The following is a 15,826-nucleotide window of genomic DNA, read 5'->3' as shown; positions in this document are numbered from 1 at the left end:
CCGCTTCAAGATGGCCGCTCTTCTTCGCGCCCGGGCGTAAACAAAAAGGGAAAAAAATGTCTTCTCAAAACGTCTTTAATTGAAACGTCTTTTTTTCTGAAACCTTTGATATAGAGGCTGAGCCGTCTCCACGCAATATAAATAAAACAACGCCTCGGCAAAATACTCAGCTCTGTGCAGACCAGAGCCGCATGAGGCGCCGTCAGCATCTCTCTCTCTCTTCGTATATATATTTATATATATAGAACTTTTAAATAGGTGACATTCAGACACTTGTGACGTGTGTGTGTGTGTGTGTGTGTGTGTGTGTGTGTGTGTGTGTGTGTGTGTGTGTGTGTGTGTGTGTGTGTGTATGTGTGTGTGTGTGTGTGTGTGTGTGTACACATCTCTGTAGACTTTTCTCTCTTCTTTGTGTTAAAACGTTGAGCGGTGAGAGCAGTGTCTGCCCTCCGGGTCGGGAACTTAAAATGGCGCGGCTAAAAAAATAAATACCCCCTCCCCCCAGCGCTGGAGCGTGTGTGGAGCGTGTTTGTGGACGAGGGCTCCTATATACACACAAGCAGCCCCCCCCCCCACCCCAACCCCCCAGGGTCCATTAAAAATACTCTCTTTATTTCACGCTGATATAGTAGACGGACAATTCATGATAAGTACCAACGGCATGTGTTATGAAAACTGGAAATGGCTGTTTCTATATGTGGGTGTGTGTGTGTGTGTGTGGGTGAGAGTTTGTGTGTGTGTGTGTGTGTGTGTGTGTGTGTGTGAGTATCTTTGAGTGCGTGTGTGTGTGTGTGTGTGAGTGTGGATGACTGTTTGGAGGGTGTGTGAATGAGTGTGTGAGGATCTGTGAATGTGATTGCGTGTGTGTGTGTGTGTGTGTGCGTGTGTCTGCGTGTGCGTGTGTCTGCGTGTGTATGTGTGTCTGCGTGTGTGTATGTGTGTGTGTGTGTGTGCATCTGTGAGTGTATGTGTGCGTGTGAGCATCTTTGAGTGTGTGAGTACCTTTGACTGTGTGTATGTCAGTATCTGTGAGTCTGTGTGTGTGTGTGAGTGTGTGCGTGTATCTGTGTGAGTGAGTGTGTTGATAGGGTAGGAGAGACAGGTCGTGGGGTGAGACCGTGTCGACCGTGTCTCTCCTCCGGTCCGCTGCTCCTCACAGTAGTCTTGTAAACGCGGGAGGCCATGGAGCATGCTCAGTGCAGGGACGCTACATCCGGCTCTACCGTCAGGGCGCCATCTTGGATCCGGGCGCCGTCATCACGTGTCGCTGGTGACCAATGAGAAGGTCTGGACTGCAGGAGGAGAAGAGGAGAGGGGGAGGGGAGAGCGGGGGGTGAGGAGGAGAGGGGGGAAAGGTGGAGGAGAGGAGAGGGGGAGAGGAGGAGAGGAGGAGAGGGGGAGTGTAGGAGAGGAGAGGGTGGTGAGGAGGAGTGTAGGAGAGGGGTGAGGAGGAGGGGAGGAGAGGAGGGGCGGTGAGGAGGAGAGGGGGATGGGAGAGGAGAGGGAGACAGAGAAGAGGAGGACAGGGGAGGAGGAGAGGGAGAGGAGGAGAAGGGGAGAAGGGGAGAAGGGGAGAAGGGGAGAAGGGAGGAGAGGAGAAGGGTGAGATGGAGCTTGCACAATCACACCAACAAAACACCATCCTGACTAAAGCTTTTCCCTGATGTCACACGGAAACGGTTGCCTGGCGACCACAAAGGGAGTCATGGGGGGTAAAGCCCAGAACCTAGCGTGAACCTAGCTGTAACCTAGCGTGAACTAGCTTTAACCTAGCTGTAACCTAGCGTGAACTAGATTTTACCTAGAGTGAACCTAGCTGTAAAATAGCGTGAACCTAGCTGTAATCTAGCGTGAACTAGCTTTAACCCAGCATGAACCTAGCTTTAATCTAGCAAGAACCTCGCTGTAACCTAGCGTGAACCTAACTTTAACCTAGCGTTAGAGCTAGCATGGCGGCTCCGCTCACCGGCCACCATGTTGTTGTTGTTGTTGTTGTGTTTCTTGTCGTCGGCCTCCAGCCGCTCGTAGGAGGGGAGGAAGTGGGTCTCCGGGGGGGCGGCGGTCCGGTCCGGGACCCGGGGTTTGTCCGGGATCCGGGGTTTCTCCGGGACCTGGGGTTTCTCCGGGACCTGGGGCTTCTCCGGGACCTGGGGCTTCTCCGGGACCTGGGGTTTGTCCCGCCTCCTCATGGGCTGGGGGGGCAGCGGCCGCCCGTCCTGCGGCGGGGGGGCGGAGCTGGGGGCGGGGCCGTCCAACATGACGCTGAGGAGGGGAGGGGGGAGAGAGGGTCAGGTGACCCCGTTACCACCAAACCCTCAAACACACACACTGCAAAAGACACACTCAAGACACACACCACACAATCACACACACTACAACCACACACTCAGACACACACCACACAACACAAACACACTCAGACACACAATCATACACCACCCCCCCCCACCTTACCAGTTCTCCGTGGTGTTGCTCTCTGACGGAGGGGAGGGGCCCTTCGCCTCCTCCACTCTCCTCCTTTGCTCCTCCTCTCTCTGCTTCTGCTCCTCCTCCTCCTCCTCCTCCTCCTCCAGCCTCCTCCTCTGCTGCTCCTCCACTGCCTCCCTCCTCCTCTGCACCTCCTCCTCCTCCACCCTCCGCCTCTGCTCCTCCTTAAACGCCTGAAGCTTCACCATCTCCGCCCGCTGGGGCTCTCGACACAGCTCCCAGATCACCACCTTCTGACTGTCACACACCTACACACAGAGACACGCACACAAATACAAAGAGACACGCACACACACACACACACACAGAGACACGCACACACACACACGCAAAGAGACACGCACCCACACACACACACAGAGACACGCACACACACACACACACACAAAGAAACACGCACACACACACACACAGAGACACGCACAGAGACATGCACACACACACACACACACACAAAGTGACACTCGCACACACACACACACACACACACACACACACACACACACACAGAAACACGCACAAAGAGACATGCACACACACACACAGACGCACACACAATACAGAAAGATATCACACACACAAATTAGTGCCACATATATGTGTGTGTGCTTGTGTGTTTGATGTGTGTGTGTTTATGTGTCTGCGTGCTCGTGTGTGTGTATTCGTCCGTACCTCATGTACTGGGCTCTCTTGCCTATCCCCAGTGTCTTCTTCCCCTCTGCCTTCCTTCAGCTCCCCCTGCTGGACACAATAGAACATTACATAAATACTGTCATTCAACACCAAAATACCCCAACACTGAAAAAACATTACTGACGTCCCGCCCTCTCTCTCCTCTTAACCCACGTAACTGAAGTCCCACCCCCTCTCCTCTAAACCTTGTAACTGAAGTCCGTCCAAAACATGTGATTTAAGTCCCGCCCCCTCTCCCCGAGTCTAAACCATGTAACTGAAGTCCCTCCCCCTCTCCCCTCTAAACCATGTAACTGAAGTCCCGCCCCCCTCCCCTCTAAACCATGTCAATGAAAGTCCCGCCTCCTCTCCTCTAAACCATGTACCTGAAGTCCCGCCCCCATTCCCCTCTAAACCATGTACCTGAAGTCCCGCCCCCCTCTCCTCTAGACAATGTAACTGAAGTCCCTCTCCTCTCCTCTAAACCATGTAACTTAAGTCCCACCCCCCTCCCCTTGTCTAAACCATGTAACTGAAGTCCCGCCCCCCTCTCCTCTAAACCATGTAACTGAAGTCCCACCCCCTCTCACCTAGTCTAAACCATATAACTGAAGTCCCGCCCCTTCTCCCCTAGTCTAAACCATGTAACTGAAGTCCCGCCCCCTCTCGCCTAGGCTAAACCATGTGACTGAAGTCTGGCCCCCTCTCGCCTCGTCTAAACCTTGTAACTGAAGTCCCGCCCCCTCTCCCCTAAACCATGTGATTGAGCCCAGAGGCCCTGGTCCTCCTGACCGCCGGTACCTGGTCGGCTGGGGGCTGTGGGGGGTCTCCAGCAGCTGGGGGGCCGGCCTCGACGCTGCCTCCCTCCTCGCTCAGCGCCAGCTGCCTCAGAGCTGCCTCCAGCTCCCCGGGGTCCGCAGAGCCCGCCTCCACCGAGGCCCGCCTCTGTGGACACACACACACACACACACACACACACACACACACACACACACACACACACACACACACACACACACACACACACACACACACACACACACACACACACACACACACACCACAGTCTTTAACATGTGTAGAGTTCTACGTGAAGGTAATACACATTTGAAACAAATCAAATCTAAATGCAATATACACCAATGAATGATTGAGTGAGTGAGTGAGTGAGTGAGTGAGTGAGTGAGTGAGTGAGTGAGTGAGTGAGTGAGTGAGTGAGTGAGTGAGTGAGTGAGTGAGTGAGTGAGTGAGTGAGTGAGTGAGTGAGTGAGTGAGTGAATAGGAGTGGATGCATAATGAATGTGTGTCCCCTGTGTTTTTGTGTGTGCTCCTGTGTGCGTGTGTGTGTGTGTGTGTGTGTGTGTTTGTGTCCCAGCATGTGTGCGCCCCTGTGCGTGTGTGCCCCTGTGTGTGTGTGTGTGTGTGCCCCTGTGTGTGTGCCCCTGTGTGTGTGTGTGTGTGTGTGTGTGTGTGTGTGTGTGTGTGTGTGTGTGTGTGTGTGCCCCTGTGTGTGTGTGTGTGTGTGTGTGTGTGTGTGGGGGGGGGGGGGGTACCCACCAGCAGGACACCTAGGGGGTGGTCCTTGTTGAAGGAGGGCGAGCGAGAGGGGTTCTCTCTCCTCTTGGCCTGCTGGTTCCTCTTCATCCTTTCCAGCTGCTCCTCCACACTCATCCTCGCCCCCCCCCCCTCCCTCTCCGTGGGGGACTCGGCTGAGCTCCAGGGCCGGTCCTGATGGGGGAGAGACAGTTGTCCGTCAGGTGGATCTCACCCATGTAGCTCAAGTGACGCCCTCTCTCCCCTCTAAACCATGTAACTGAAGTCCCGCCCTCTCTCCCCTCTAAACCATGTAACTGAAGTCCCGCCCTCTCTCAACTCTGAACCATGTAACTGAAGTCCCACCCTCTCTCCACTCTAAACCATGTAACTGAAGTCCCGCCCTCTCTCCACTCTAAACCATGTAACTGAAGTCCCGCCCTCTCTCCACTCTAAACCATGTAACTGGGGTTGTGGTTTAACCTACCGATCTGGGGTCTGGTTTAACCTACCGATCTGGGTTGTGGTTTAACCTACCGATCTGCGGTCTGGTTTAACCTACCGATCTGGGTTGTGGTTTAACCTACCGATCTGGGTTGTGGTTTAACCTACCGATCTGGGTTGTGGTTTAACCTACCGATCTGGGTTCTGGTTTAACCTACCGATCTGGGTTCTGGTTTAACCTACCGATCTGGGTTCTGGTTTAACCAACCGATCTGGGTTCTGGTTTAACCTACCGATGCGGGTTCTGGTTTAACCTACCGATCTGGGTTCCGGTTTCTTGGTCTTCCTCAGCGTGACGTAGGAGCCGATGTGCAGGGAGTCCGGGGGGCTCATGGGAGACTTGGTCCTGGGGGGTACGATGCCCACCGGGTAGGGGGGCGCTGCTAGGGAGGGGGGACACACACAGTCTTTATTATATGTCGACACGCTTCAGCAGGGATCACATGATGCGCTCTCTCTATAGAGCCTTTAGTTACCGGTAGTTACCTCTAGAGCCTCTAGTTACCTCTAGAGCCTATTTACCTCTAGAGCCTCTAGTTACATCTAAAGCCTCTATCTACCTTACCTCTAGAACCCTCTAGTTAATTCTAGTTACCTCGAGAGGAGCTCCATGCTGGTCTCTGGTGAAGGCCTCTAGTCTGAGCCTCTAGTTACAAGTCTAGAGCCCCTAGTCACCCCTAGTCACCTCTAGTTACCACTAGAACCCTCTAGTTACTTCTAGTTACCTCGAGAGGAGCCTCATGCTGGTCTCTAGTGAAGGCTTCTAGAGCCTCTGGTTACCTCGAGAGGAGCCTCATGCTGATCTCTAGTGAAGGCCTCTAGGGCCTCTGGTTACCTCGAGAGGAGCCTCATGCTGATCTCTAGTGAAGGCCTCTAGAGCCTCTGGTTACCTCGAGAGGAGCCTCATGCTGATCTATAGTGAAGGCCTCTAGAGCCTCTGGTTACCTCGAGAGGAGCCTCATGCTGATCTCTAGGGAAGGCTTCGAGGGCCTCTGGTTACCTCGAGAGGCGGCGGGGTCCTTCCTCTCCGCGGAGGCGTCCATCTTGTCCCTCTCCTCCCCAGCCACCTCGTCCCCCTCCTCCTTCACCGTGGTCAGCTCCGGCTCACTCTTATACAGCCGGTAGTCTGGGTTCTGCTGTGGAGCGGGGCAGGGGGGGGAGAGGGGGGTGGGGGGGGAGGGGAGACGAGGAGGGGGAGTGGGAGAGATCATTGGTCAGGTGACACTATGGCACATGAGGATGAGAACACGCACATCAAATCAACACAAAAAGAGATTGACAAACATAAATACAGACAGACACGCACATGGCCGGCATGAACAGAACATAAACACACTGTTACACACACACGCAGTGTCACACTCATCCCGTGACGTCAGGGCTTCTGTGGAACACTTCACACTACGGTAACGCACCACTCAAGCTCTCAGGAAGCACTTCCTGTCCGCACACAACGTACAGGAAGTTCATGAGCAACACAATGTGGAGGGACAGGAAGCGGAGAGGAGAGGAGAGGATGACCTTTGATCTGCCCCCAGAATGTTCTTCTGTTCAGAGCAGATCAACCAGACCAAGGGATAAACAAACTGAACACGGACGACGGTTTAGAGCACGCGTCGACACGCAGGGGAAGAACATGCTTACAAATGAGAACGAAAAACCACTGCTTTCAAAATAAAAGCACGAAAAAATGAAACGATAACGAAGCAGAGAGTTTATGACGACAACCACTGAAGCATGAAGGAGAGGAGATGACAGGGTGGAGGTTCTGGAGAGGGTGGAGGTTCTGGAGAGGCTGGAGGTTCTGGAGAGGGTGGAGGTTGAGGAGTGGGAGGAGGTTCTGGAGAGGGTGGAGGTTCTGCTTTGGGTTGGAGCGGGCGGGGCTGGTGGAAGGTGGATGATGGGTGGGGGAGATTGGATCGGTTGGGTGATGGGCGGAGGTTTGGTTTGTGATGGGTGGGGCGGTTGGGTCGGGTGAAGGTTGGATGATGGGTGGGGGCGGTTGGGTCGGGTGGAGGTTGGATGATGGGTGGGGGCGGTTGGGTCGGGTGGAGGTTGGATGATGGGTGGGGGCGGTTGGGTCGGGTGGAGGTTGGATGATGGGTGGGGGCGGCTGGGTCGGGTGGAGGTTGGATGATGGGTGGGGGCGGTTGGGTCGGGGGGAGGTTGGATGATGGGTGGGGGCGGTTGGGTCGGGTGGAGGTTGGATGATGGGTCGGGTGGAGGTTGGGTCGGGTGGAGGTTGGATGATGGGTCGGGTGGAGGTTGGGTGACGGGTGGAGGTTGGGTGATGGGTGGGGGCGGCTGGGTCGGGTGGAGGTTGGATGATGGGTCGGGTGGAGGTTGGATGATGGGTCGGGTGGAGGTTGGATGATGGGTCGGGTGGAGGTTGGGTGACGGGTGGAGGTTGGGTGATGGTTGGGGGCGGCTGGGTCGGGTGGAGGTTGGGTGACGGGTGGGGGCGGCTGGGTCGGGTGGAGGTTGGGTGATGGGCGGGTGGGTGGTAATGGGCGGGGTTTAAGTGGGTGGAGCGGTTTGCTCCACTCTTACGCTGTGCGCTGCGGCGCGGGGGCCGTGCTTGCGGTCGTCGGGGCGATGTGCGTGCTGGGGGAGGGGGGGCAGGTGGGGGGGCCCCTCGGTGGCGTCGTAGTACTGGGGGAGGGGCGGGCGCGGGGGCAGGCCCCTCCCCTCCTCCTGGGCGGGGCTGAGAGGGACACGGGGGGCGTGGCCACCGCAGGGACCCTCGCTGTAGCACGGCTGACATCACAACACAACGACACTTGATTGGTACAGAAACACCACACTTAATAGGATACACTTCATATAGATGTATACATCTATATAACACTTAATAGGATACACTTCATATAGATGTATACATCTATATAACACTTAATAGGATACACAACACTTCATATATATGTATAAATCTATATACCACTTAATAGGATACACAACACTTCATATATATGTATAAATCTATATAACACTTAATAGGATACACAACACTTCATATATATGTATAAATCTATATAACACTTAATACGATAAATAACACCTCATATATATTTATAAATCGACATAACACTTAATACGATACATAACACTGCATATATATTTATCAAGATATATAAGACTTAATATGATACATAACATTTCATATATATTTATAAAGATATATGCCTCTTTATATGATACATAACAGTTTATATATACATATATAAAGATACATAAAAATTAATATGACACATAACATTTCATGTATATTTATAAAGATATATAAAACTTAATATGATACGTAACATTTCATATATATTTATAAAGATAGAACAATTAAAGGTGACATATTATAACCACCAGGTGTGAGTGTGATTAGCCGTCACTAGCCGTTTTGAAAATCTGCCTCTTCTGACATCACAAGAGGCGGCTAGATGTGTGCTGGATAGATCAGTCTACCATCCTACCCAGTGGACTGCAGCAAACGTTGCTCATCTATCCGTCATACGTCTAGGTGGATACACCCACTTGTGATGGACGATTTTCCAAACGGCTTGTAGCGGCTAATCACACTCACACCTGGTGGTATTATATGTCCCCTTTAAGTTATATTTATTAAGATACAAAACACCTCATATATATTCATAAAGATACATAACACTTAAATATTTTGAAAGATACATAACATCTCATATATATTTACAACACCTTATTTATATTTACAACACATCATATATGTTTATAACACCTCATATAAAACGGACCGATAAAACACAGAACAAATTCAATGAAATAAAAATACAATGGAATGAAAAAAACGGAAGAATGAAGAAACTCAAAGATAAAAAATAAAAGACTTGAAATGTATCAAAAGTGTCAAAAATATAAATTCTACCTAAATTAAATAAAGACAATAAATGAATGGGAATATCAAATAATAAATACATGCAAATAAATAACAAAAGACGAGTATCAAGCCATGAAAGACTGATCAGAAATGAAGTTAGTTACGAAAAATAGGTTAATTATGAGAGGAGGTGAAGTCTTACCTCATTCTTCTGGAGGCTGGACAGTGGTCTGGCTCCTGGGAACCCTGGTGGAGGAGGAGGAGGAGGAGGAGGAGGAGGAGGAGGAGGAGGAGGAGGAGGAGGAGGAAACAGAAAAGCATATGAGAGTTGAAGACATTTTTCAGAATTTGTGTATGGGCCTTTATCACAGAGCGGCCATCTTGGTTCTAACCACGGTATTGAGCTAGAATGTGATTGGCCGACCTGGGCCTACATAGATATAGTATTATGAGCGCTAGGCTGTGATTGGCTGACCTGGGTCTACATGGACCGAGTGTTGGGAGAGCTAGCGTGTGATTGGCTGACCTGGGTCTTCCCCAACACAGTATTGTGAGGGCTAGTGTGTGATTGGCTGACCTGGGTGGGAGCTCCTCTGTGGTTGGTTCTTGGCCAGGGCCTCCATGACGTCCTGGATCCTCCACAGCTCCTTCTGGATCTCCACGTGTCTCTGGCTGGGCGGCTCCGTCTGCACACAGGGGGGGATGAGTGTGTGTCTGTTGTGTGTGTGTGTGTACCTGTATGTGCTTGTGCGTTTTTGTGTGTGTGTGTGTGTGTGTGTGTGTGTGTGTGTGTGTGTGTGTGTGTGTGTGTGTGTGTGTGTGTGTGTGTGTCGCTGTATGTGTGTGCGTGCATGTGTGTGAGTGTGTGTGGGTGTGTGTGCATCTGTATGTGTGCGTGTATTGGTATGTGCATGTGTACCTGTATGTATGTTTGTCTGTGTGTGCGTGTGTCTGTGTGCCTGTGTGCGTGTGTGTGTGCGCGCGCCTGTGTGTGTGTGTGCGCGCCTGTGTGTGTGTGTGCGCGCCTGTGTGTGCGTGCCTGTGTGTGCGCGTGTGTGTGTGTGTGTGTACCTGAGGGCTCCCCAGGGCCTCTAGTTGCTCCAGCAGCGTGCTCTTGGCCTGCGTGACGTCGACCTCCATCCGGTCGTAGTCCCTCCACGACCGCTCCACCTCCTACACACACACACACACAAACGCACAAACACACACATATTTAATAATTATGTGTGTGTGTATGAGTGTTTGTGTGTCTCTGTGTGTGTGTGTCTCTCTGAGTATGTTTATGTGTGTGTGTCTCTCTGTCTCTGTGTGTGTGTGTGTCTCTCTCTCTCTCTCTCTCTCTCTCTCTCAGTGTCTCTCCCTCTGTCTGTCTCTCTCTCTCTCTCTCTCTCTCCCTCTCTCTGTCTCTCTGTGTGTCTCTCTCTCTCTCTCTCTCTGTCTCCCCCTCTCTCTCTCTCTCTCTCTCTCTCTCTCTCTCTCTCTCTCACCCTCTCCCCCCCTCCCTCCCTCCCTCCCTCCCTCTCTCACCGTGTGGACCCGGGTCAGCTCCCTACAGGTGCTCAGCAGTCCGTTCTGCAGGACATCTCTCCCCCCCTCCCTCCCTCCCTCCCTCTCACCGTGTGGACCCGGGTCAGCTCCCTACAGGTGCTCAGCAGTCCGTTCTGCAGGACATCTCTCCCCCCCTCCCTCCCTCCCTCCCTCTCACCGTGTGGACCCGGGTCAGCTCCCTACAGGTGCTCAGCAGTCCGTTCTGCAGGACGTCTCTCTGCTGCAGCAGGCTGACGGTGGCGCTGGGGTTGGCCGTGGCGCTGCCCTGCTCACTGAGCTCCTGGCTGGCCGACAGCAGCGCCGTCTCCAGGGTGTGCTGGGGGGGCAGACACGTGCACACACGCACGCACGCACACACACACACACACACACACACACACACACACACACACACACACACACACACACACACACACACACACACACACACACACACACACACACACACACACACACACACACACACCATACACACACACACACACATACACACATACAGACACGCACACATACACAGACACAGACACACAAACACATACCATACACACACACACACACACACACACACACACACACACACACACACACACACACACACACACACACACACACACACACACACACACATACACAGACACACACACATACACACATACAGACACGCACACATACACAGACACACACACACAAACACATACCATACACACACACACACACACACACACTACAGCTGCACGATATATACAGTATATATATATATTTATACAACGCGGGGCCTGAATCCAGCGATCTGATTGGTTCCTAACTGTTATATAATGAGCGTATACATAACTGCTATGACGCCCAATCATTTTGTGAAAGTATCACTCCGCGCCTTGAAGTGGAAAGTGTCAAAGAATACAACCGTGTTTTTACTAGTGTGTGTGTGTGTGGAGTCATTTTGCCATAATTTTAACAGTTGTATAAAATAAATAGCACAGTTCACTGAAGCCTAAAATCGGCGAGTGAACTGCTCCATAGGATAAATTGCCGGCGAACCGCTCTATCGGAGCCTTCTCTCGGAGGGACGCTAAAGTGTGTTGCAAAGCAACCGTCGATGCATAGCGGCAGCAAGGAGGGACTACTTTTTGGTAGTCTATAATGAAACGGCTACTTTGACTTTCTTGGTTTCTTTTTAAATGTAGTGTGTCTATGACTTTCGTTTCGCCATAACAGTAACCGTTGTATAAAAGCAATAGATCAATTCAGTCAGTGGCATGTGCTCATTATACCACTGTGAAGGGGGTCGCCGGCCCTCCGCTGTGCGTCGGGGCTGGACAACGCCCCTTAACAGTGGTATAATGAGCACATACCACAGCCTGTCGTGATCTATTGCTTAAATATATATACATATTATATATATATACTTCTAGTCGTTTTTTTTTATCATTCTATAATGATTGGGGTGATTTTGTAGCGGAGTGCAACTGCATAGATCAGTTTGGGACCCCTCTTGTATTGTGCAACACTGGCAAAGGGATCCAGATTATTATTTTTTGATTTGGCTTTGAATGGCATTCAGATTTGGCTTTGCACTCGTTATACAGAGCTTTGTGTAAATGGGAAAATACAGACAACACGCACAAGTAGACACACATGCAAGGTGTCTGAGGTTGGGAAGAGGAGGAGGAGGACCTACCTTCTCTCTGTGCAGCTGCTGGAGTTTGTCTTCCTGCATCCTCACCGTCTTGTCCTGCTCACACAGTCTGCTGAGCTTGATCTGCACACACACAGACACACACACACACACACACACACACACACACACACACACACACACACACACACACAGAACAACACACACAAAGAGGGACACACACACACAGACATACACACATAGAGGAACACACACACACACACACACAAAAGAGAGAGAGATGCACACGCAGACACACACACCAAGAGTAACACACACACACACAGAATGACACACACACTCGGTCATATATTGGTATTGTGTGGGGGGCCGATGCTGTGAGCGGTGAGTGGCGTGCGCGGCCTTACGTCTATGTCCACGTCCTCCGTGTGCGGCGCCAGTGGCGGCGGCGGCTCCTGGTAGCTCTCCGGGTTCAGCTGAAAGAGACGCAACCGCAGGGTCACACACGGACAGCAGGGGGCGACACAAACACCCGACGAGGTGGCTATGGATGGAGTGTGGGGATGGGTGGGGGAGGCTCATGCCAGGGGGTCCTGGATCCAAGAGGGATTGGACGGAAAACAACGGGGCCGCGGGTTCAATGGCCACGTCTGACTTGGAAGGGGGAGGGTATTCCGGAGATGAACCTACGTGGATCGAGGCACGAGCTGGTGCCTTGCTCAAGAACACCAGGCACACAGGATCCACCCGAGGGTAGTCGGTTGGAACCCCGTGCGCCTGTGTTCTTGAGCAAGGCACCAGTCACACAGGATCCATCAGAGGGTTGTCGGTTGGAACCCGGTGCGCCTGTGTTCATGAGCAAGGCACCGGGGACACAGGATCCATCAGAGGGTTGCTGGTTGGATCCTGTGGGCCCTTCCAACCCACCGATGGACTGGCGCGCTCTTATTGTGGAGTAAGGTCACCATGTGGTTGTCGGTTGGATCCCGTGTGCCTGTGTTCTCGAGCAAGGCACCAGCTGGTGCCTTGCTCGAGAACACAGGCACACGGGATCCAACCGACAACCCTTTCAGATGGAATGGCGCGCTCTTATTGTTGAGTAAAATCCACATGCGGTGAGAACGGTTCTCACAACGATAGGTCACTGAGGGGGAGGGGGGGTTGATTCTGTTCCACCTGAGAACCAATCAGGACCCAGCAGAGGAAGGTGACGATGAGGAAGAGGAGGATGGACCGCAGCTCACTCGGAACGAGGAGCCCGGCTTAAACGACGACCGACAAGACAGTGACGAAAAACAAATACGAGGCGCTGGTGATGACGTGGTGGAACACCAGACCGGACCGTGAGAGGGAGGGGGTGGGGGGGGGGGGGGGGGGGGGTGGTGAGGGAGGATGAGGCCGATGGGGGAGACCACGGAGCAAGTCACACACTCCACTTAGCTCCACGTTCGATTGGTCGATTAATATCGTTGCTGCCAACTCCATATTAATATCCGCATGGCCGCGTTCCAATCGGTTCACTTGCTCCCTCGTTCTCTAATCCCTCTATAGCGGACACTGTACAGCACTGTGTTTAGGAAACAAGAAAGCCAGGGCAATAGTGCCAAAACAGGACACTACCGCTATATTTAGGGGAACAAGTGAACCGATTCGGCAAGGCCTCTAACGTCCCACTGCCGGGTCACGTGTGATTGGTGGGGCTGAGTGGAGGCGGGGCCTGCCTGGGACCCTTACTTGCTGGTAGAGCTGGGGCCGCGGCGCAGAGTTCTCGATCATCGAGTGAATCATGAAGATTAGCGGCTCGTTCTCCTTGGTCTAGCGCGGCGCCGCGAAGATGCACAGGGGTCAGCCACACACACACACAGTAAAAGTGGTTAGCCGTTAGCTCGACCATACAGTCATAGCCGTACGGACAGTAGAGGTGGTTAGCTGTTAGCTCAACCATACAGTAACACATTACTATAATAGAGGTGGTTAGCCCTTAGCTCAACCATACAGTAACACATTACAGCAGTAGAGGTGGTTAGCCCTTAGCTCAACCATACAGTAACACATTACAGCAGTAGAGGTGGTTAGCTCTTAGCTCAACCATACAGTAACACATTACAGCAGTAGAGGTGGTTAGCCCTTAGCTCAACCATACAGTAACACATTACAGCAGTAGAGGTGGTTAGCCCTTAGCTCAACCATACAGTAACACATTACAGCAGTAGAGGTGGTTAGCCCTTAGCTCAACCATACAGTAACACATTACCACAGTAGAGGTGGTTAGCCCTTAGCTCAACCATACAGTAACACATTACTATAATAGAGGTGGTTAGCCCTTAGCTCAACCATACAGTAACACATTACTATAATAGAGGTGGTTAGCCCTTAGCTCAACCATACAGTAACACATTACTACCGTAGAGGTGGTTAGCTGTTAGCTCAACTGTACAGTAACACATTACCACAGTAGAGGTGGTTAGCCCTTAGCTCAACCATACAGTAACACATTACAGCAGTAGAGGTGGTTAGCCCTTAGCTCAACCATACAGTAACACATTACAGCAGTAGAGGTAGTTAGCCATTAGCCCCACAGTAATACAGTAGAACAGTAGTTAGCCAAGAGCTAAAGAGGCTCATGAGGTATTAAGCAGCTCAGACAGGATTAGCTGGAGCAGCTATAATTTCCTGGAGGATAGTAAACCGCATCACGCATGATACTGGTTTAACCTCCCGAGCCTCCTTCTCTATAAACACACAATGTATACATCCTCCACATCAGCATGGCAGCAACTCTTATTTTGAAGGACCCATAATGCCAAGCAGAAACTCTGAACAGAAAGCGTTTTTTTGTGATTTTAAATATATATATAAATACATATAGATATATATATTCACATGCCTTCCCTTCCGCAAAAAACATTGCATTTTGAGAACCGTGTGTTCACATTAAATCAATCCCGCCCAAAACCAGGGAAAATCTTGTTCTAACAAGCTCGAAAAATGGATGAATAAATAAACCCCAAAACAGAACATTTATGTGTCCCCTGTTTACCAGGAATTAGCATACGCTGAAACGGATCGTTAGCATGCAAACCAGCAGGATAAAGAATTCATGATCACATCTGTGCTGACTCAGTGGTGTTGGGAGGAGGAAAACAGCTTGCTCAAGGTGTGCTCAACGCAGGTCAGCCATTACGGAGCGTTAGGAAGGTATCACGCTCTTAAGGACCGCACCCCCCGCTGAGCCTGCTTCCTAATTCTTCTGTTTTGTAGGAATGCATTCTCCTTCAGCATGAGAACCTCCTTCACTATAAGGACCTCCGCATCCGGCTATAATCTGCTCCTTTTCCCTTACACACTCCTTTTCAGGAAGGAGGAAAAGGCACACACACACACACACCGTTTCAAGCGATGTTAAATATATCTTCCTGATGCATCGTTAGCACAGAGCTCCATCCATCACGACGACTTAACAAACCATTATGTCTCATAAGCAGCATGAGCCAAAATGCACAACAGCTCCGCATAACAGTGGATGAGCAAGTGGTCTTCAATATCAATATTGTATCTTTATCGTGCAGAGTGCTCACCTGGGTGTCCAGGTACACAAGGTT

The 15,826-nt window shown here is 51.4% G+C and overlaps 1 protein-coding gene across 1 annotated transcript in view; it reads right to left on the bottom strand.

The window, feature by feature from the left end:
* Positions 1-591: 591 nt before the first annotated feature.
* LOC130380496 (pleckstrin homology domain-containing family A member 5-like) overlaps positions 592-15,826 on the bottom strand; it is a gene marked incomplete at its 5' end in the record, with an annotated part of 24,786 nt that continues 9,551 nt past the window's right edge. The window contains 16 exons of the mRNA XM_056587721.1: positions 592-1,292; positions 1,967-2,262; positions 2,455-2,735; positions 3,160-3,228; positions 3,961-4,104; positions 4,717-4,887; positions 5,455-5,579; positions 6,197-6,329; positions 9,243-9,286; positions 9,618-9,726; positions 10,112-10,213; positions 10,568-10,651; positions 10,746-10,904; positions 12,267-12,347; positions 12,632-12,700; positions 15,803-15,826. The exon at positions 15,803-15,826 is cut by the window's right edge and continues 30 nt beyond it. Of these exons, the coding sequence (XP_056443696.1) occupies positions 1,258-1,292; positions 1,967-2,262; positions 2,455-2,735; positions 3,160-3,228; positions 3,961-4,104; positions 4,717-4,887; positions 5,455-5,579; positions 6,197-6,329; positions 9,243-9,286; positions 9,618-9,726; positions 10,112-10,213; positions 10,568-10,651; positions 10,746-10,904; positions 12,267-12,347; positions 12,632-12,700; positions 15,803-15,826 (1,926 nt within the window). The remainder of the gene's footprint in view (positions 1,293-1,966; positions 2,263-2,454; positions 2,736-3,159; positions 3,229-3,960; positions 4,105-4,716; positions 4,888-5,454; positions 5,580-6,196; positions 6,330-9,242; positions 9,287-9,617; positions 9,727-10,111; positions 10,214-10,567; positions 10,652-10,745; positions 10,905-12,266; positions 12,348-12,631; positions 12,701-15,802) is intronic.

This window comes from Gadus chalcogrammus, chromosome 4 (genome assembly GCF_026213295.1).
Source record: "Gadus chalcogrammus isolate NIFS_2021 chromosome 4, NIFS_Gcha_1.0, whole genome shotgun sequence".
Taxonomy (NCBI): domain Eukaryota; kingdom Metazoa; phylum Chordata; class Actinopteri; order Gadiformes; family Gadidae; genus Gadus; species Gadus chalcogrammus.
Note: the sequence above shows the minus strand (reverse complement) of the source record. Positions and strands in the feature narration are given on the sequence as shown.